Source organism: Thamnophis sirtalis, unplaced genomic scaffold (genome assembly GCF_051295495.1).
Source record: "Thamnophis sirtalis isolate CommonGarterSnake01/CBP01778 unplaced genomic scaffold, rThaSir2_p1.2 scaffold_7, whole genome shotgun sequence".
Taxonomy (NCBI): domain Eukaryota; kingdom Metazoa; phylum Chordata; class Lepidosauria; order Squamata; family Natricidae; genus Thamnophis; species Thamnophis sirtalis.
The window spans coordinates 43746700-43769447 of record NW_028261387.1 but is presented as its reverse complement, the minus strand read 5'-3'; the positions used below and the strand labels follow the sequence as shown (position 1 = coordinate 43769447).

The following is a 22748-nucleotide window of genomic DNA, read 5'->3' as shown; positions in this document are numbered from 1 at the left end:
GGAGATTTCATAATCCTTCCCTATTCTGATCTTTTAATAATTAGAATACTGTGCATATTCAAAAGATAATTTGTTAGAGTCCCATATCTATTGCTGCTACTTAAAATTCTTGAGCTTTGCTTCTAACAAAAAACTGTAATAATGTCTCTTTCTGTTCATTGGGTTTCTCATCTGATTTTTAATTAGGGAGCCCATATCTGGGCTGCAGAAATTCAAATGACCTCTAGATGGCAGCAGAACAATGTAGAAAAATGTACCATAACTGTTTGCTACTAACTAGGGGTTATCCAAATATTTGCAGACATGATATGATCATCGTACTTTAATTTGGAAATATTCCATCTTCCCCTCTTTTTTCAGATTGTACCAATTATCAAAAGCTGGAAAACTCTGTGTTCCTGCCATGAATGTAAATGATTCTGTCACCAAACAGAAATTTGATAACTTGTACTGTTGCAGAGAGTCCATCTTGGATGGGTGAGTTTGGACCTGGGGGGGGGGGGGGGGAGAGCGCAATTGAACATTCAGGTCTTATGCCATAACTTTATGTTCAGTTTTATGCAGAAGTTTAAATCAATACACTGCTATGGTACATAGTGACTGCAAATTTTATTTTATTGAAGAATCTAAGAGAACAGTATTTTCACAATGGGTTGCTTTCTTTTTTATAGTCTAAAGAGGACAACAGATGTTATGTTTGGAGGAAAACAAGTAGTAGTATGTGGCTATGGTGAGGTGAGTATTAGAAGCAATCCATGATCCTAATGTCCTTTTTTGAGCACACGAGTACAAGCAGATAGCTAGCTTTATACAGCCTTCTTTATTTGTTGTATTCATTATCTGCCTTTTACTAGTTTTACTACTTTTTTACTTGCTTAATAAAAAGTACAATTAGCAAGCAATTGTGTTGTAACAGAAAATGGTGTATCTAATTGTAAGCTACTCAGAGTAATTGCAAGCTGCTATCAGTGACTATTTTTACAACACTTCTATTAATAATGTATGTAAAATACATTAATTATATTCAGGATAATCTTAACGTGAATGAAATGTACTATTTCAGCATAGTACTATATAAATGGCAATGTGGAATTCTTTTTTAAAAATTTTACAACAGCAGCTAATTCATGGCAATAGTGCAAGTGATTGCTTATGCAAGAGACTTAACAGCAAGAAGAATCTGGAATTCTTTCTAGCTGTTCAAAATCAGTATTAAAATGGTTCAGTTCCTTTCCTATTCCATCCTGCCCCTTCCCTTCCCCCCCCCTTATTTTTTTCTTATACAGCAAAAAATTGACATGTATTTTTCCTCAAAATTTTGAGTCTTCATTACATGATTAAGCTGATAATTGTTGTGAACTAGGCCTTAGTAATAAACTGAGCTGAGGAAGTGGTAATTTCTTGGCCACATTTTATTTTAAACACTCATTTTCTCTCCTGTTTCCTCTCTCTAGTGTGGTATTATATTTCCCAACTCAGAAAATAAATCTAACTTAAATAATTTTTTTTAAAGTTGTTGATGGGAAAACTTTTTTTACTGATACGTATGGTGATATCCAAGATATTTATGGTTTGTAAGACAAGAATATAAAGGGCTGAGCTTTCAGGTTCTTCATTTTGTTTCTCTTTCCCAGGTAGGCACATACTCCAATTAAAATAAACACTTAAAAAAAAAAAGTCATATATTTGGAATCAAGTGCAAACATTATCAATTCCATTTTTAATTGCATCAATCATATAATTTTATGTAATGAACCAGTACTGTAAATACCGTAGTAGTAATGCAGCCATGAGTAAAGGAATGAATAGAAGTAACATCTTCATGCTATATCAACAGGAAGAAGACTATTAAGGGGAAGACTACAAGTTATCCCTCAGTATTTTTGCTGCCAGTCCATCAATACTCATTAATTAATACACCAATTATATACATTTGAATTGTAGTGTAGAAATTTAAAACCAGTTTCATAGTTACCTACTGTTGCTTTTGAGATGAATAAGACATTGTTTTCCAGCTTCTGATTTTGTGTTTCTTTTTGGGTACCACAGGTTGGAAAGGGATGCTGTGCAGCTCTGAAGGCTCTGGGAGCAATTGTTTATATCACAGAGATTGATCCCATCTGTGCTCTTCAAGCCTGGTAAGAAATGAACTGTTACAAGCATTATCCTCTGAAAGCATTCAGCTGTCTTTATCACTTTTGGTTGGTCTTCTGGTGACTACTTCGGAAGGTTGAAATGAAACCAATTATTAAAAATTCTTCTATCTAGAAATTAAAATCAAAGCTATCCTTGTAAGGAAATACAATCTTCAGTAGATGTGCACTCCTGTATTAGGGTGTTGTGATTAAGATTGTTCCTGAAGATCTGGTGCACAGCTTGATGGAGGCCTTGGCCACCATTTTGAACAAGAGCACGGCTACAACTTAGGACTGAATTGTGGCTTTTCCGTCCTGTAAACAAAGAAGTAAAATTACATGCAGCCCATTAACTTTTATAAATGTCTCCATCAATGAAGATGGATCCTAAGGGAAGGATTAAATCCATCTCTTCTAAATAGAAGGGAGCTCATAAAAGTTCTTCCTGACCCTCAGTATAACAAAGCCATTCTCACCAACCATCTTCAAGCTGATCAGTGAGGCAATACTAGGCAATAGACAAGATGCTATTTGGCAGCTGAAGTTTAAAACATAAGGAAAAAGTAGTGCCTCAAAGCTAGCCCAGAAAAGCTGGGCCAAGCTAAAAAGTGAGAGTTTCCTGATGTGAAACAAAGCAAAGACAAATGATAGCACCAGCAACCAATCTACCAGTAAGAAATTAGTGGTACAACCAGATTCCTGCTTTACAACCAAGGTCAAGTCTATTTTACTTCGATTCTTTGTTCACCCCCCACTCCAAATAATGGATATGGCATATGCAAGACTTTTAAGAATCCACATTAGGTATACTTTAGAGGATTTATTTTTTTAAAAATGTTAGATTTTTTAAATCTCGCCTTTATTATTTTTATAAATAACTCAAATCTGTGAAGGGCTGGTGATTTGTCTCCTTCAAAAGAGATCAAAGAAGAGGAATTACAGTACAAAGAAGAGGAATTACAGTACATGATCCACTATTTGCAGATCAGTACTGTTGAAGATGTACTGTTTTACAATAACCAGCTAGTCAGAAGTAGAAGCACCCTTCCAGCATCACAGTTGACTTAATAAGGAAGCAGTTACATCAATAGCTTTAACAGCAGTATTAGACATTTTGTAGGGAGGCAGTCTATGAACAATTAACCACCTTTCTTATACATTATAAAATAAATAGGTCCATCTGTACAGATGCAGCTTTGGGGTATCAGTATTACAAAAAAGGTTATAACAATTATAATGACTTATGCTGGAGGTACTACATGGTAACTTGTTCTTTCCTGTCAGCTCCATCTTTGGTAACCCAAAACGCCAGTTAGGCTTTATCATGAAATACTTTTCTAGCTATCAAAAAAAAAAAAAAAAAAAAAAAGATGGACTCAACAGTCCCACTGTACTGGAGGTGAAAAAAGTTGGAGAAAATCCAAACATCCAGGTTCAAAATACACCCTGTACTACTGTGCCTATGTTAATAGTTTTACATTGTTCTTGTTTGCCATGTATTCTCTGCCAGTGACAAGTCTTGTGAGCCAAGGTGGCGCAGTGGTTAAATGCAGCACTGCAGGCTACTGCTAGATCAGCAGGTCAGCGGTTCAAATCTCACCGGCTCAGGGTTGACTCAGCCTTCCATCCTTCCGAGGTGGGTAAAATGAGGACCCAGATTGTTGGGGGCAATATGCTGACTCTCTGTAAACCGCTTAGAGAGGCCTGAAAGGCCTATGAAGCGGTATATAAGTCCACTGCTATTGCTATTGCTATTGTTACTATGAAATAGTAGGGGGGAAATACTCGTTTGAAGTCAATGTATATAATTGAAGGGAAGAGGTTTCATCTATAGGATAGGAAGAAGTGTTAGGCCCTATTTCTCAGCTATTGGAAGTGGGGATCCTTTCTGTTGGATCCAAATTCCAGTTACCAGAAAGGTACTTCATGGTACAATAACTATTTAACAGGTGTGGCTATTTACGTTTTCTGCAGTTATTTTTTAATAGAATGGAATGAAATGTAATTTGAATTCTAGAAAGACTTGGATCATGCTAAGTAATTATTCCTTTAAGAGTGTCATGCACTTTATTTGCTTTTTCATAGCTGGCAAAATATTGTTTTATGTGAACAATGTTTCAGTATTGTATATCTAGTGTACACAAAAGCAGTCAAGTAATATCAATCCTTAACCTGATATTAGCTGTTCTCAGCTACTTTGGTTTATTTATTCTATTGCTGCTGTTTCAGACAAATGTCAGTCAATGAAATCCATGAAATGAATAAAGAAATTGTGAAAAGAAAAATGGTACTTGGTCATTGAGAATTGGAAGTGCAGTAATTCACCCTTGGGCATGAGGGAATCAGTGTACCTTATGGAATATTTCTCTTCTTTTGCTCTTTAAAACATAGCAAAACAAATTGGCTTGGATTCTTTGACAGTAGTAATAAGAACAAACCTAGTACTATTAATTGAGGTACTGTATCTAACTTACAAATATATATGAAGAATTCCTTTACATTTCAGGAACAGTAAAATTATTTTTATTGATCCTTCTGAAAATACCTTTTTATCAACTTATTTATGAAATAAGTTATTGAAGAATAGCATCATCTGAATAACATTTAAGAATAGATATATTCAGTTATGCTGCGATATTGACAATGAGTTTTTAATTTATTTGATTTTGAGAAGTTGATTAGATGGACAAATTGTTCATCCTATTGTTTTGCATGTTGTGATCAGTGTTCCTTTATTCTTTCATTTCTGTGTGGTAGCATGGATGGATTTCGGGTAGTGAAACTCAATGAAGTAATTCGACAGATGGATATAGTCATAACCTGCACAGGTAAAACTTACTGAGAAGGATAAGTAATGTGCCTGTTTTAAGTTCATATTATTTCCAACTGGTGAAATTTTAAAATTCTGTTTTTCTATTTTGGGATGGTTAAGATTAGACTTCCCTACTCAAAGTTCAATGTTAAAATAATGTATGAATTGTTAAAGTGTTGGGAAATATTAGTTATGTAACTTGCTGTTTTGTTGTGTATATAAAATTTGGAATTAAAAATTTTGGGACAGGCAAGGAAAAATAGGATAGCTAAAGTAAATCATCAGCTTGCTATAGGTGCCTTTTTTCAATGTAGGGAATAAGAATGTGGTGACTAGAGAACATTTGGATCGAATGAAGAATAGTTGCATTGTATGTAACATGGGACATTCCAACACTGAAATTGATGTGGTGAGTATTTATTATCCTTGGTTTCTCTTTTCTCCCAATGAAATCTTGTAGTTTAATCTCTCTGAATGTTTCCTTTCTTAGGCTAGTCTTCGTACCCCAGAACTTACTTGGGAGCGGGTACGTTCTCAGGTGGATCATGTAATCTGGCCTGATGGCAAACGAGTTGTTCTACTAGCTGAGGTATGTGTAGAAAGATTCAGGTATGTCTTAAACTGTTTCTCAAGATCCAAGATAGTGAAAAATAGCATGGTGTTGTACCTAGTTATAAATAATTACAAATAAGAATAAATTATTCTGGCAAACAGTTACGGAACTGAAACAAAAAACATTTTTTCTGCACAATTATGCAGAAATGCAAAGCCAACAAGATCGATGTGGGTTTGACCCTCATTTCTAGATTGTGTGGTTTCTTTTGGGTTCAGCTAATCTTAACATCTGAAATTGATTATTTTCCCAATGATGAGTTAATTTCCTCACATCTAAACTATATACTATCTCAAATTTTCAGGATTTAAAAGATTTGAGATATTATTTAATAATTTCAGATCAACTCCACATTTCTTGTCAGTTAGGTATTTGGTAAAGTAAATTGAAACTAAAGTATTGTCCTCAGTTTTAATGGCTCTAATCCATGTTTACCACTTGCAGTTATCTCAGAGGTGTTTTGTTTTGTTTTTAACATAGGGGCGACTTCTCAATCTAAGCTGTTCAACTGTTCCTACTTTTGTCCTGTCCATTACGGCTACCACTCAGGTATTCAGTTGCCAATACTTAACTTAGACACTTTGCCTTAGTCTGCATTTGCAATATATTGATTGTGAAGAAAGAAAATAGAAGAAATCTATACATAGTATAGATCAGTGGTCGGCAAACTGCGGCTCACGAGCTACATGCGGCTCTTTGGCCCCTCGAGTGTGGCTCTTCCACAAAATACCACGTGCGGGCGCACACATACAATGCAGGGGTGGGTTTCAGCCATGTGAATGAAGGAAACTGCAGGCTCATTTGCCTCGGCTACGCTATCTCCTTCCGTTCTCTGTCTCCCTACTTCACTCGTTCGGGCAACAGAGAACGAAAGGAGATAGCATAGCCAGGAGCAAAGGAGACTGCAGCCTCCTTCATTCCTTCCTTCCCTCAGCGCCCACCAAAGCGTTCCCCCTGCTTGGCTGCCGTCACTGCGACCACACACTCTGCGTGTCCCCCCAGGCTACGGCCTGAGTGGTAGCGAGCGATGGCGCCGCAGGGTGGCTGGCGGCGACTACTGGTCCTAGGCTAGCTGTGGGTTGCGCTGCTTGGTGGGCAGCGCCCCAACTCCCCTGCTGCTGCGGCACCTCACATTCCTTGTCTTCCGGCTGCAGTCCCACTCCGTGGAAAATATAGGCCCGCGCACTCCCCGTGCAATTACAGCCCGGAGCAGGACCAAAGCCCCTCTCCCAACTGGCCCTTCCTCCCTCAGAGGGAAGTTTCTGCAGAAGCCTGGGCGAGTGAGAACAAGTTCCCGCCATTACAAAGTCTCTGAGACTGTAATTGTACGGGCTATGCGCATGCGCCTGTTTTCCACGGCATGGAGCAGCGCTGAGGCTCTGCATGGCCGGCGATGATTCCAGAGGCCATCTGCGGGGGATGGGTCCCCCTCACATTCCTCATCTTCCCGGATGGCCTCCAGAGTCATCGCCAGCTGTGCAGAGTCTCGCCACTGCTCCACACAGTGGAAAACTTAGGCACGCGCGCACAGCCCGTACAATTACAGTCTCGGAGACTTTGTAATAGCGGGAACTTGTTCTCACTCACCTGGGCTTCTGCAGAAGCTTCCCTCTGTAGCCCTCCGAGGGAGGAAGGGCCAGTTGGGAGAGGGGCTTTGGTGCTGCTCCGGGCAGAGAGATACAGAGATACAGAGAGTTATGAGTGTGGATGGGAGAGTTGGAAGGGGTCAACCACAGCGAACGTACCTCAATCAGATTGAGGATTTTTTTAGCAAAGGCTAGCGAAGGAGTACCCTAATTAAGTTAATAACAATGTACCTACCTATATAATTTAAGTTTAAAAAATTTGGCTCTCAAAAGAAATTTCAATCGTTGTACTGTTGATATTTGGCTCTGTTGACTAATGAGTTTGCTGACCACTGGTATAGATTATGAAACATATACATTCTGCAGCAGATACTAAAGAATAAATTTCCTACAATTCAGGTTTTAGGTACATAAGTTTAGCTAAAATCAAAGCATGAAAAATAAGGTGACTTGCATTTGAATAAGGGAGTAATTGCAGGAAGCAGAATTTGCTGGTTGTAGAAAACTCCACCCATTACTTATTTGAAGAGTGTCCAGCTTTCTTTTTATTTATTTATTAAATGTCATTTATTTATTTCTGAATTTTCCCCTGTTCCTCCCCTTGTGTTATCAGGTGTTTTATTAGCTGTGAAACCTCATATTTGCATAATGAATCCTTAGACAATATATTAAAGCTATTACCCTGTTCTATTGCCCGAACTGTCTTTTTTAAAGGCAGTTAATTGTGCATTGTTTTGGTACTCGTGCCTTTGAAAACATACTTGATTTGTATAAAAACTATTAAGGGGGAGAACTTTTTTTCTGTTAAATGGCTTCAGTTACACATCTCAATTGAAATGTTACAGTTAACTTAATAACTTGTTCTCATTTTTCCCAAATCACTGCTTGTGCATTATGGTCAAAATACAGAGATATTGGTTGCTTCCCTTTCATTTAGAATGTATTGTGTCTAAAATAAATAAATATATATATGTGTGTGTGTGTGTGTGTGTGTATTCCATCTGTCTGATGATCTACATATATAATAGTACCTTAGCACTTTCTTCAGTTATCCATAAATGCTAGTTGTCCCACAATCCAGTATTTAAAGTATATTTAGTATTTCTAAATAAATGTCTTTATCACTGGCCATATGAGAGCCTCAATTTAAACTCTGTAGTTATTGTTAATTTCAGCATCTCTCTGATCTTAATAGGCTTTGGCTTTGATTGAGCTTTACAATGCTCCTGAGGGAAGATACAAACAAGATGTATATCTGTTGCCTAAGAAGATGGGTAAGCAAATAATCTGTGACTTAAGTGTAATTTATTGATTATTGAACAATAGCTTCTATATTGAAAGAGACCTTGAAATGTAAGCCATATCTGTCTGTCTTGACTGTCCCTGTCTGTCTGTCTGTTTGTTTGTCTGTCTGTCTGCCTACCTTTATTTTGGTATACTTGTGATTTGTATTACCTACCTATTTCATATTAGACCATTGAGCTTTAAGCCATTTTAATCCTAATGTTTTTATAAATAATTCTTAATCACTTTTTATTTAATGCATTTGTACTTTATTATCCAGATTCTGAACTTAATATAAACTTGGCATGCAATGAAAGCTGTGAGATAATAGGATGTGTATTTAAAAGAGCTGCTAGCACCAAAATAAGAAATTTGAAAAAAGGAAATTGCATAAAATATGAGGAAATTACATAAATGTTTTCATGGGGCACTAATAAGTTGCTGATTAAGTATATTAATGAAACATCTTGTTTGAAAGATACAAAGTAGAAGCAACTACTTTGCTTTTAGATAAGAATTAGAAAATATTTTTATTAAATATTAAGTTTAGAATGGGGAGTGTCAAGATATTTTTACCTCTTAGATCATGTCTATTTCAAAATCAAAATTTAAAATTTAAAATAATAAAAAGATCCACATTAGAATGATGAGGGAGCAAAAGTAAAGAAAATACTCAGTGTATTATCCTTCTGCCTCAGTGTTTATGCAATCTGTAATAATGGCTCTGCTAGACTTTGCATTAGAGACTAATGATGGAGGGGACTATTTTTCAGATCAGCTTCTTAAAAGCTTTGAGGCAGCATAAACAATTTTTTTTAAAAAGCTTAAACTAATAGTGTTTTTGACCTTCCTAGATGAATATGTTGCCAGCTTGCATCTGCCATCATTTGACGCTCATCTGACAGAACTAACGGATGATCAAGCAAAATATTTGGGACTCAATAAGAATGGGCCCTTCAAACCAAACTATTATAGGTAAGATCTCCATGAGTTAAAATGAGAAAGAGACTTAATGGCTGTACATTGTTACAACAGAATGAATAGAATAGTGTCATCATTTCTCAGTGATAAGCTATTGTTGTTGGTTTTTTTATCATTCCCAGCCTAACCCTGATAATGTGGTTATAAAAGCTGAAATGTTTATTTAAACATAGATTAAAAGTAACACAAATTGGCTTAATTGTTTATAGTGTCAACTATGTGGTGGTTTTTGTTTGTTTGTTGCATTGAACAAAGAAAGATAACATATGTGAAGCACAAAAGGTACTTGGTCTTACACCCTGCTTAACTTTGTCTTTTTTTCTATCCTTTGCTGTAGGTACTAATGGACCATAATGCTGAAGAACCAGACCACATAATATACACAAGAGCTTTAGCAGAAATATTTTTAAATAACTTTTTGTGTGTCACTTTGGAAGACTTTTGTTTTATTCATGTGATTATATTATCCTGTCCAGTTCTTTTTAATATTTCCCTGTCTCAGTATTGATCCTGCAAACAATTTGGGATTCCTTGCTACACCGCCACAGAAGTAATGTGGTTTTAATTCTCTTCCTCTGGTACTGGGGAGAGGATTTCCATTGGTGATGTGGGGTATTCTCTTCATGTGATTTTGTTTTTTAATTTAAAATTTTCAGAGCACCTTAGTTGTAGCTGGTAGAACTGCAGAATATTAAGAGTACTATTTTTTCTGTGTGAAAATTAATTGCAAATTCTAAATTGCCTTAATGAGCCCCTATTTATTAGCTGCTACATTAGTGTTCCTTCTCCTCCATGGGAACAGACTTGACACCTTGTGGCCAGTTGGGTTATAGGTGTATATTCCACAAATGCCTAATCTTCATTCTTTATGTGGAAAAATGTCCTCTTGATTTCAGTAGGACAATATCACCTATTATTTATGATCAATTAAGATATTTTTTCCTACTTCAAGTATATAACCGCATGCCTGGTTATACTAAATGTAGGCAGTTTTAACTTCTCTTTTTAAGTTGCTAGGGTGCTAAACTGAATTGAAATGGATATGGCTATCCATTTTTATAGCATTTCAATTTTCAATTATTTTATTTTATTTTTGCTGCTTTAAACCAAGATGTACCCATATCATATTCTTAAAGGCTGTGATTTTTAAAAAAATATTTTGCTTCTGGTTTGATAAACTAGAGAGACTATTTTAGTTAATACTTAGCAGAATTTTGGGACCACCAACAACCAGATTGGCCCTCTTGAACTGAGATGGCATCTCATGTTCTCCATTCCTTCCTTCACATAGCACAGGAAACATTTGAATTATCATTTATGGTAGGTTTTAAAATCCTATAGAGAGACTTACTCATTGTGTAAGGCACTTCCCTCCATCTTCAGACTCCATTTGTACCAAATGAATAGTGAAGGTGGATCCCTTTTCATTGGCACTACTATTTCAAGTGCTCTGCTGCTTTAATTTTTTATCCTAGTAATTAGTATATTCTGTCCAGTTAATATGATGCACTGGTATCTCTCCTGTGAGATTATAGTACAGCCCGGATTTCATATTATAGTGCCATGAAATGGAGGGGGAGAGAAGCTTCAGGATTAGGAAAAGCAAATGTTCAGTGAAAGATGGTGAATCAAGCCAATTGCTGGGTTCTGATCTGCTGAAGTATCAAGGGATAGCATCTGTGAGCCAGAGATTTTGTGAACATAATGACCAACTTTGATTTTTTTCCTGCCTTTTTATGTAATCCTTGTGGAAAACTAGATGTAAATATTGAACGTGTCATTATTAGCTCCTTTATAGGTTTTGTCCCACTATTGTATGATAAAGACCTTTTGGTAGCTAGTCCTTCACTGAAGAGCGTAAAGCAATTACAATTTGATGAGGACCCTGAGACCCCAAACATTTGCACATCCATCATGCTTGCTCTCTATTTCTAAATGACTCAATAAGTATCTAAATAAGTATTTATTTTTGGCAGTAGCATAGTGACATCTAGTCTTGCAGAATGATGCAGGACATTGACTTTTAGTAGAAAAGCTTCTACTAAACTCTGCCTCGAGATGTTCATATACCCTCAATTTCAGAATCTGATTTTAAATATGGCCAGGCCAAATGATTGTTTTGATCATACAATAATCTCAGCTTGAACAAACATACTTTTTTCCCAAATATTTCATTGGGATATCTTGAATTTTATTTTTTTACTTTTCACAGCACTCTTACAATTTCTTATAACAGAATTAGGTAAATCCAGCAGAGTGTATTCCAGAAAGGCTTCCAGAAGTTTGGGAGGGCTTTTTCATTCCATTTCTCTGCCTCTATGTTGCAATGTCGATAAATATCTTAGCTAAGGGCTCCATCTCTGTATAAGCCATGAAATAAATTCTCATACCTAGCAACACCTCAGTTCAATCAGAGGGAGCATGTTATAGCATTAGTCCAGATGGGGATAGGTTTATTTTGTATATGAATGATTTTTAATGAATGCAATATTAATAATCCTTGCAAATGAGCAATAATCATTACGCAAAGTCTGAATAAATGATTAGAAAGCTATCTCTGACTTCAGTATTCTTTTCTTCTGCTTAAATAATGCTGTATAATATTTTACCTCTTTATAACTGGCAACCTAGTCATCCCCTTGAACAGAGTAAAATAAGTATGGAATGAGGAATATATACAGGTAGTCATCAATTTACAACAGTTCATTTAGTGATTATTCAAAGTTACAGTGGCACTGAAAAAAGTGACTTATGACTATTTTTCATACTTAGGACCATTGCAGCATCCCCTTGGTCATGTGATCAAAATTCTGAATATTGGCAATTGAGTCATATTTATAACATTTGCCATGTTCCCAGTTCATGTGATCACCTCTTACAACCTTCTGACAAGCAAAGTTAATGGGGAAGTCAGATTCACTTAACTATGTTATTAACAACCGCTATGATTCACTTAACAATTGTCACAAGAATTGTTGTAAAATGGAGCAAAACTCACTTAACAAATATTTCACTTAGCAATACAAATTTTGGGCTCTATTGTGATCATAAGTCGAGGACTACGTATACTACATTTTTCTGCCTTGAAGGCTGCATACCTATCCTTTCCTCCCCAGCAAGTTTTGTGAGGAAGAAATAACGTGTTGTGCTATCCTCTGAAACTACAAATCAAGGGAAAATATCAGTGGTTTAAATGTTTCTAGAAAACATCTGCAGTAGATCTAAGCTAATTCTCATTCATCCACATTCATCCGCATGGTTCTTTTCTGTTATTGATAATAGTCCAATTATGCAGTATATAACTTTATCCAATGAATAACTTAAATTAATGAAAATTATTAAAGTTCAGCGAAGATAGATTTATAGATACTGCTTGAATATTTGCTTCTATAAATTATGCTGTTCAAAACAAAGAATATAAATTCATGCTTAACCTAAAACTGCTTTGGATCATCCTCTGGTCATGCTTTTTCAGATAAAATTGTAGGTTTGCCGTATCATAAATGTACCGATTGAGATATTATTGAGAAGTCCAGGTTTGTTGTATTAATGGTTTTTTTTAAAGTGGCTTTTCAATTGAGCTGGTGATCTAACAGCTATATCAATGAAGCAGTTTGCCATGGCCTAAGATTTTCCTTCTCAGTTTAGCCTACCAGCCCTAGATTTCCTCCTGGCTTCCCATCTGTGATGATTTGACATAAAATAAAGGCAGACAGCAAGGAGCTTGAACTAGAGCTTGTCTTTATTCAGTGGCAGCCATCTTAAAAACTACCTTCTGCCCCAGATGATGTCATTAAAAAAGTTAACTGTTTCCTAACCTTCTTAAAGAGCTAGGCATAACAATTGAACTTGAAATATAGCATAAAACATACACATCATTACATTTCCCTTTTTAAGTATAAAACATCTAATATGATACAAAGTCTTTCCATATTTTTGGTTTAATAGCTCGACCGTAGCGAGAGAAAGTTACCGCTGTCTGATCAGCAGTAAAATTGCTATCAGGTTGTGAGTCAGTCCCAGCACTGTCACATGCTGATATGCTTATATTATCCTTGGCGTTCTCGGTAGGCTGTACATCCATGTTCAGGAATTCTATGCCATCATGTGCTTGCGCTTCATTTTCCTTGTTTTCTTTTTCCAACGCAGTATCAGCAGCAGTGTCTGGACAAAGATGACGCTGTTTCTTCTCAATTGCTGTCCACACTTGGTATCAACTACATATGATTTTGGTGAATTGCTTCTCTGACAATTCGAGCAGGTTCCCATGTTCTCCCAGTGACTCTGTGTCTCACAGCTTGCCCGGCACACAGTGGACAAAGAGGCTTGGTAGATTTATCAAAATACAGTTTTTGCTTTCTCATGTTTATGTTCCTCCGAGCTGTTACCCACTCATATGCGATGGAATGAGGCTGCAATTTATGCGGAGCAGTAGGCACTGTAGTCCTCAGTGTTCTCCCCATTAGCAACTCTGCCGGTGAGCATAAACCCTCAATGGGTCTTGCACGATAGTTTAATAGATCTAAATGCACATCCTGCCCTGACGATTATGCTTTCTGTATAATGGATTTGGCTATGCCAACATACTTCTGCTAGGCCATTGGCCTGTGGGTGATAAGGGCTTGTGGATTTGTGCTTGATTCCCCATTCACGCAGAAAGCACTGGAATTCAGCACGAGAAATGTGGCCCATTGTCAGACACAAGTTCTTCACACACTCCATGTCTTGAAAGTATTGTCTTGAAAGCCCATATGACTGTTGACACTTTTAGACTTCCAAGCTGCACTAGTTCAAAGTATTTGCTGTAGTAGTCTACTATCGTCAGGTAGTGGATGTCTCCAAAGTAAAAATGTCTGTAGTCAATCTCTGCCGGATGTCCTTGTTGAGTCAGTACAGCACCTAGCCCAAACTGGGATGTATCCACTTGAAGCACGGTGTCAGCATTTGCGTCAAAGTATTTCAGTATTGACCCTGGATGTTTAATGATCAGTTTCTTCACTTTGTCAAAAGTCCTTTCCATGTTTGCATCCCAACACCAAATGGCATCCTTCTGCAGCAGTACACGTAACGGTGCTGTCTGTTGAGCAAGGCCCTTAGAGAATTTAGATAGATAGTTGATAGTTGCCCAATGATGTCTCCAGTTCCTTTCTGGAGGCTGGGGCCATGTTAAGAACTGCTGTGATCTTCTTTGGATCAGGCTTCAAGCTCTCTTTGGTTAGTAGGTGTCCAAAATATGTCACTTCTCCTACCCCAATTTGCATTTTATTTGGATTGAGTTTAAGATTTCTCTCACAACATCAATTGAGCAAAGCAGTAAGGTTTCTGTCATGCGCAACTTGATCCTTTCCATAGACCAGTGGTTCTCAATCTGTGGGTCAGGACCCCTTTGGGGGTCGAACAACCCTTTGACAGGGGTCACCTAAGGCCATCGGAAAACATATTTTTGAAAAAATCCGAAAAACATAAAATAATCTTATGGTTGGGGGTCACCACAACATGAGGAACTGCATTAAAGGGTCACAGCATTAGGAACGTTGAGACCTACTGCCATAGACCAACAAATCATCAACTATTACTTCAACATCCTATAGACCAGCAATCAGTTCATGTGATTTTTTTAAAAATATCTCCTGTGCCGATGCTATACCGAAAGGCACCCTTGTGAAGCGCCATCGACCCACAGGGGAGTTGAAAGTAGTGAGGTAACTGTTGGCTTCATCAAGACACAATTGCCAGTAACCAGACTGGGCATCTAATACACTGAACACTGTTGCTCCTACTAGCTTATGTGCTATGTTCTCCATGGTGGGGAGTTTGTAGTGTTCTCTCATTATTACTTTGTTCAAATCGTGTGAGTCAATGCATATGCGAATTGCACCTGTGTTCTTCTTCTCCACCACAACCATAGAACTGACCTATTCCAATGGTTCAGTGACCTTCTTTACTACTCCCAATTTCTCCATCCAAGTGAGTTCCTGTCTAACTTTATCCACAAGAGTTAGAGGTATTTTCCTTGGGGCATGGATGACAGGCTGTGCACCCTCTTTTATATGTATGTGGTTTATGCCTGGGAAACACCCCAGGCCCTAGAATAGATTACAGTACTCATGCTTAATGTCAGCTTACGTCAGACCTCTATGCCCTCCATCCACAGTCATGATCTTCACAAGTCCAATCTCTACTTGTTTTGAGACCTAGCACGGCTGGGGCTTGCATTTCTATCACAAACAATTGTAAAACCCTTTCCGATCCCTTGTAGGCACATTTTACATGACAGCGATCCATTACTTCCAGCTTTTCACCACCATATCCCATTAATTTCGGTAGGTCCAGAGTCTCTAAGGGTGATTCATTCCTGAGGTGTTCCAGATATATGTGGCTTGGCACACAATTTACTTGTGCTCCAGTATCTATTTTGAATGTGACTGCAGTTTTGTTGGCCCCTATCTGTAATGTTACATTGGCTTCATCTGTAGACTGATGTGCTTTCTGTATCACTGCAAGATATATTGGGGAGCAGTCCGAGTTTGACCCTGCATTGTCATCATTGTCCTCTATGGCATGTACAGCCCGTGTTTGTGGCCTTCCGGTTTGCGAAGACAGTTTACACATCCTGGCAAAGTGTCCTCTTTTCTTGCATTTGATGCATATTTGCCCCCTTGCAGGACAGACACTGTTTTTGTGGTGCATATTTCCACAATATCCACAAGCTGCTTCTCTGTTACTTGTTCCAGTGCCATAGGTGCATTTTGTTCCTTGCCCTTTCTTAACCGTATCTGCTGCTTTGAGTTTCTATAGCATTAATCTGGTGCTGTGTTCCGTCCAGTACCTGCATGTCTTTTCTTGATATTTCATATGCTCTGGCAATCCTTACGGCTTTCTCAAGATAAAGTCTTCTTCCTGCAGCAGTTGTTCCTGAACTTCCTTAAATTTACTGCCCATCAGAATATGGTCTTTAATCATATCTCCAGCATCATAAAAAGCAGTCTTTGGCAAGCAAGCGCAGCTGGGTCACCCATTCATCCACAGATTCACCTCCACACTGGTTTCTCTCATAAAACAGTTTTCTGTGCACTGTGGAGTTTTTTTTCTTGGGTTGCAGTATGCTTTAAACTTTGCAAACAGTACCTGTTTTCTTTTTGTCCTCTGCAGTGGTCTCCCCACTTGCTTGCCAGGCTCTGCACACATCACGTCCTTTCTGTCCCACACATATTAGAAAGTGTGCTACTTTCTGCTGATTAGTCCATTTGTCTGCATCAGATCCTGCAAACACAAGCTCTATCAGCCCCCTTCACTTTGACCAGTTTTCAGATATGTTCCCTGACTCCAAATCCAAGGAAGGAATGTTCTTTGTGTTGCTGTTTGCTGCCATGACTCTTTTCACCCCACTCCTGGTACCATTTGATGATTTGGCATAAAATAAAGGCAGACAGCAAGGAGCTTGAACTAGAGGCTTGTCTTTATTCAGCGGCAGCCATCTTAAAAACAACCTTCTGCCCCAGATGACTTTGTTAAAAAAGTTAACTGTTTCCTAACTTTCAAAGAGCTAGGCATAACAATTGAACTTAAAATATAGCATAAAACATACACATCATTACACCATCCAATACTAATGAAGTATTCACCTGCTTAGATCTTCTAGATCAGTTGGGTTAGCTAGATGCTGCCACCTGGCTGAGCAGAAAAAAAAATGTCCTTAAACTGAACTTGGCTCTTGGTGATGTCATGGAAAAAGTCATGCAGTTTTCTTGGCACCAGTATAGAGGTGGTTCCCACTGCTAACTTCTGAAGTTCTGTTTGTTTTTCAAGTTCCCACTCTAGCTTTTCAACTCTGGAATAAAAAATCTATTCTAAAATTTGTTAACATAATTTATCTGATTAAAAACTATGGAAATACAGAATATGTGGTGCAGCATAAAAATCTGCTTCATCTTAATCAAAGAACAGGAAATGAAAATGGGGACTAACAGATTTTAAAGGATGCAACAAGATTTGAAAGTTCTGGGAAATGTAAAATGTCTCTACAAATTCATCTGAAGCAAACATTCTGTTACTACAGGTCCAGAGGTGGGTTGCTCCCGGTTTGGTCGAATTGGTAGTGGTAATCTGGCCTGGGTTGCAGAACAGCAGCGACCCAGGCTTGCAATGCCCCCGAACCGGTTCCCCGGTCTCTGTTGCTGGCATATTTTTATTAGCTTTTAATGGTCTTTGCATATGCGCAAAACCATTTATAGTGTACTGTGCATGGCTGGTGCCGAAGTAGCATTCAGAAGAACCTAGAGTTTGGGACTTGATCCTGGGAAGTTTAAAAACTGCAGCCATAAAACCAAGGATGAATCTGGTCAGTGTAGTAATAGCTTGTCTATGATCAGATGTGCACTTGATTTGGCAGTATCAATTCAAACTGCGGATTTTGCTTTATATTGCAAATGTGCCGTGTTTCCACTATCTCTGGCTGAATCCACATTAAAAATACTAGTAATTATACTCTTTCTATTGCTTCAAAATTCAGTATAATGTTGTAAATGTTGTTCCTATTCCACAAGCCAATGTAATGCATATTTAATATGTGGACATTTTGGAATGTTGGTTTCTCCTATACAAGAAAGCATGACCTGAAGGCGATCAGAAGTAACTTGCATTCAACTCCATATTCCACTGTGTGTGAACATCATAAAAATTAGGAAGCAAAAGTTGCAAAAACCTTTTCCTTAAATTGCAATAATACACTTTATACATTTTATAAAATATTTGTTCCAGCATACATTTGAACTGGAGACCTGCACATGATAGATTAAAAACACATACCAGTTTATTGACAAAGCTGGAGGCAAAGACAAGTTTTAAGAGATAAATCAGCCATATTTTCCCAAATTATATTTCCAACATGCTCCTTTTGCTGCCAGCAAAACAGATTATTCAGCAGAATGGTGAAGTGATACAGATTTGAAGAGCAAAATGTAATTTGGCAGGCATATACAGCAGCTGTCAGGGAACACTGTAAAGCAGTGTTTTTCAACCTTTTTTGTGCAAAGGCACACTTTTTTCATGAAAAAAATCACGAGGCACACCACCATTAGAAAATGTTAAAATTTTTTAACTATGTGCCTATATTGACTATATATAAAGTAATTTTCCCACGGCACACCTTACACTATGTCACAGCACACTAGTGTGCCGCGGCACAGTGGTTGAAAAACACTGCTGTAAAGCAATGTATCTTCTCCCAAAAATGCCTGCACATTACATTCCACCCTTCAAATCCAGGTCGCTGTATAGCCCTATTTTACAGTACTGCTACTTTCTTTGGAACTTGAAATTTTATAATATGGCCTTTTAAAAAGGACGCATGAATAAATGAAAACTTTTTCATCATCTGGACTGGTATACCTAAAGTTTGACTTCCAGTAAGTCTCCCTCTGCCTAGAAATATAAAAGCCTAGTAGTGTTGACAAAATGTCTCATCACTTAATTGCAAATTGGGTGTTAACAGATGAATTAACTCTTCATAGTGCAAAATAAAAGGCACGAAATTTTGAGTTCCGTTAAACACTTACATTTTTACAATTAATCAAAGTACTTTATTAATGTAGGTACAATATTTCTCTTGGTGTGTATTATTAGCCCAATTTCAAATACCATGTTCACACTGCATAAATACTCACCTACTTATAAAACCAATTATGTTCGTCTTCTTATATTTTAATAGGGTTACTGTAGCAAACCCGGGTTAGGTAGCTGTTGTGACTTAGCAGCAGCTTGCTGTGAATTGTGTCAGGATGCAGGAATAATGAACAGCTGTTGCTCGTTAGGGTCGTCTTCTGCAGATAAAAGACAGATGGTGCCACGCCTTAGTGGCAGAAGTCAACATTCATGGTTCGTATGTGGTTCATTGTTTGGAGATTCAAAGAGGCACTTGGATAAGTGATTTGTTTTCTGTAAACCTGATTCAAAGAGGCACTTGGATAAGTGATTTGCTTTCTGTAAACCTGGTTTGCTGTTAGAGCTTTTTGTTTTTGCATTATAACTTTTTGCCAGAGACTTTATCTATGTTTATTTTGGGCTCGCAGTCAGCTTGAGCCAGGACTGATAAAGACATTCTTTTACTAGCCTTGTCTGACTGTCGTGTGTGTAATAGCGAAAAGGGGGGTCAGAACAGGTAGCAATCAAAAGAGCTTGGATTTTATTTACTCCAGATAGTGGCCTTCCCCATTTATAAGGGATAGGCTTCACTCCCCTGGTAAATGTCATTATTACAAGCTAATTTTTAAGCAATACCATTTTTTTCCCCTGCTTCTCTCGGGCGCCACTCTCCCTTCAGCCATTTCTCCCTCTTTCTCCTTTTTGTCTTTTCTCCTCGTTCCCCGCAAAAAGAGAACGAGAGGGAGAAAGAGAAGGTGTAGGGGAGAGTGGCATCCTTGCTGCTTTCTGAGCTTCGTGCAGCAAGGATCCCACTATCCTACTATTTCATTTTTCTTTATGTACACTGAGAGCATATTCACCAAAGACAAATTCCTTGTGTGTCCAATCACACTTGGCTAATAAATTATTCTATTCTACACTACTCTACTCTATTCATTTCTATTTCAATTCTAACAAGGAGTTCAGCTTCTCTCTCTTGAAAATGTAAGCTTAGTATAAGGCATTATAATGCAGGCTAGCCTTAGCTTTCAAACAGTTCATTTAGTGACCAAAGTTAAAATGGCATTGAAAAAAGTGACTGATGACCATTTTTCACACTTAGTGACCATTTTCACACTTAGCGACCATTGCAGCATCCTCATGGTCACGTGATCAAAATTTTGGTGTTTGGCAACAGATTCGTATTTATGATGGTTTCAGTGTCCTGAGGTCATGTAATCGCCTTTTGTGACCTTTTGACAAAATATAAATTTTTTAATCAAGCACACACCCCGCCCCCGGTCAATGGTGTCCCTCTTTACTAAGATGACCAGATGTCCCGCTTTCGGCAGGACAGTCCCTCTTTTGAACAATTTTGTCCCGCGTCCCGGTTTTTTTTTTAAAAGTCCCGTAAGTTACGAAAAAGCCTCCAGCCGCCAAGGCTCTCCTAGCAACTGGGAGCATATATTCTTCTTTGAGCCGAGTGCATTCCCGCCCGCGCAACCCTGGGAGCTATTGCCAATGGCTGAGGGAGGAGAAGACTTTACTCCATGTGGAGACCACACGCTTCCCTCAGATTTTTTTCTTCTTCTGATGCTTTGAGCACCCCCCCCCTCCTCTCTCTTTCTCTCTCTTGCAGCTGGCTGGCTGCCTCCGAGGCTGTCCAAGTTCAGCCCCTCTCCCCCTCCCCCTCCCCAGACTGCTGCTTCACCTCAGCTGCTCGGGGCTTCTAAATTGGCATTGTGTCTTGTTTGAGGAGGGGATTACTGTGCCATCGAAACACAGCATATGTCTCACGTGGCAGATAATCTGGTCTCTACAGGAGAGATAATTTCAAAAACTTCAGAGCGAATCCAGAAAGAGGGGAGAAAGAGGCTGAAGGACTGTGTGCACAGGAGGGGGAATTTTCTAAATGTCCCATTGAATCCAGAGGAGGGGGGGGAGAGAGAGAGAGAGAGAGAGAGAGAGAGAGAGAGAGAGAGAGAGGCTGAAGGAGTGTGTGCACAGGAGGGGGAATTTTCTAAACGTCCCATTGAATCCAGAGGAGGGGGGAGGGAGAGGGAGGGAGAGAGAGAGAGAGAGAGACAGGCTGAAGGAGTGTGTGCACAGGAGGGGGGATTTTCTAAATGCCCCAATGAATCCAGAGGAGGGGAGAGAGAGAGAGAGAGGCTGAAGGAGTGTGTGCACAGGAGGGGGGATTTTCTAAACATCCTATTGAATCCAGAGGAGGTGAGAGAGAGACAGAGAGAGAGAGAGAGACAGAGGCTGAAGGAGTGTGTGCACAGGAGGGGGGATTTTCTAAATGCCCCAATGAATCCAGAGGAGGGGAGAGAGAGAGAGAGGCTGAAGGAGTGTGTGCACAGGAGGGGGGATTTTCTAAACATCCTATTGAATCCAGAGGAGGTGAGAGAGAGACAGAGAGAGAGAGAGAGACAGAGGCTGAAGGAGTGTGTGCACAGGAGGGGGAATTTTCTAAATGCCCCAATGAATCCAGAGGAGGGGAGAGAGAGGCTGAAGGAGTGTGTGCACAGGAGGGGGGATTTTCTAAACGTCCCAGTGAATCCAGAGGAGGAGAGAGAGAGAGGGAGGGAGGGAGGTAGGGAGGGAGGGAGAGAGAGAGAGAGAGAGAGAGAGAGAGGCTGAAGGAGTGTGTGCACAGGAGGGGGAATTTTCTAAATGTCCCAATGAATCCAGAGGGGGGGAGGGAGGGAGGGAGAGAGAGAGAAAGAGAGAGAGAGAGAGGCTGAAGAAGTGTGTGCACAGGAGGGGGAGACAGAGAGGCTGAAGGAGTGTATGCACAGGAGGGGAATTTTATAAACGTCCCAGTGAATCCAAAGGAGCAGTGTGTGTGTGTGTGTGTGTGTGTGTGTGTGTGTGTGTGTGTGTGTGTGAGAGAGAGAGAGAGAGAGAGAGAGAGAGAGAGAGAGAGAGAGACTATCACTAAGTGTTGCAGCTTATGATTCTTGATGAATGTATTCTATTTTATTTTTCTTTATGTACACTGATAGCATATTCACCAGAGAAATTCCTTGTGTGTCCAATCACACTTGGCTAATAAACTATTCTACTCTACTCTACTCTATTCATTTCTATTTCAATTTTAATAAGGAGTTTAGCTTCTCTCTCTTGAAAATGTAAGATAGCATAAGGCATTATAATGCAAGCTAGGTTTAGCTTTCAAACAGTTCATTTAGTGACCAAAGTTACAATGTCATTGAAAAAAGTAAAGTGACTGATGATCATTTTTCACACTTAGTGACCGTTGCAGCATCCTCATGGTCACGTGATCAAAATTTTGATGTTTGGCAACAGATTCGTATTTATGATCATTCCAGTGTCCTGGGGTCATGTAATCGCCTTGTGTGACCTTTTGACAAAATATAAAAATTTTAATCAAGGCCCGCCCCCCGCCCCCCGTCAATGGTGTCCCTCTTTACCAATCTGATAATCTGGTCACCTTACTCTTTACCAATCTGAAAATCTGGTCACCTTAGACTAAAGTTATAATAAGGCAACGCAGGACACCAGCAACAAAAGGCTCCGGGAAAACCCCAGAAGGGGAGGTCTGAGGGTGGCGTGTGGCCGTCAAGATGACTGACTTCGTTCCGCATTGGCCCCGCATTCCCTACAGTACCTTCGTTGGACTGCAGCAACGCTCAAGATGGCACCTTGACAAAGCCGCCCTTCAACCGCCACGCTCAAGATGGTGACGTTTC

The 22748-nt window shown here is 38.9% G+C and overlaps 1 protein-coding gene across 1 annotated transcript in view; it reads left to right on the top strand.

Annotated features, from left to right (window-relative positions):
- AHCYL1 (adenosylhomocysteinase like 1) overlaps positions 1-11965 on the top strand; it is a 51629-nt gene extending 39664 nt beyond the window's left edge. Inside the window, exons 8-17 of the mRNA XM_014056016.2 lie at positions 361-477; positions 672-735; positions 2050-2138; positions 4893-4963; positions 5262-5356; positions 5438-5536; positions 6041-6109; positions 8342-8420; positions 9285-9405; positions 9749-11965. Of these exons, the coding sequence (XP_013911491.1) occupies positions 361-477; positions 672-735; positions 2050-2138; positions 4893-4963; positions 5262-5356; positions 5438-5536; positions 6041-6109; positions 8342-8420; positions 9285-9405; positions 9749-9755 (811 nt within the window). The 3' untranslated portion in view covers positions 9756-11965. The remainder of the gene's footprint in view (positions 1-360; positions 478-671; positions 736-2049; positions 2139-4892; positions 4964-5261; positions 5357-5437; positions 5537-6040; positions 6110-8341; positions 8421-9284; positions 9406-9748) is intronic.
- The last annotated feature ends 10783 nt before the right edge of the window (positions 11966-22748 follow it).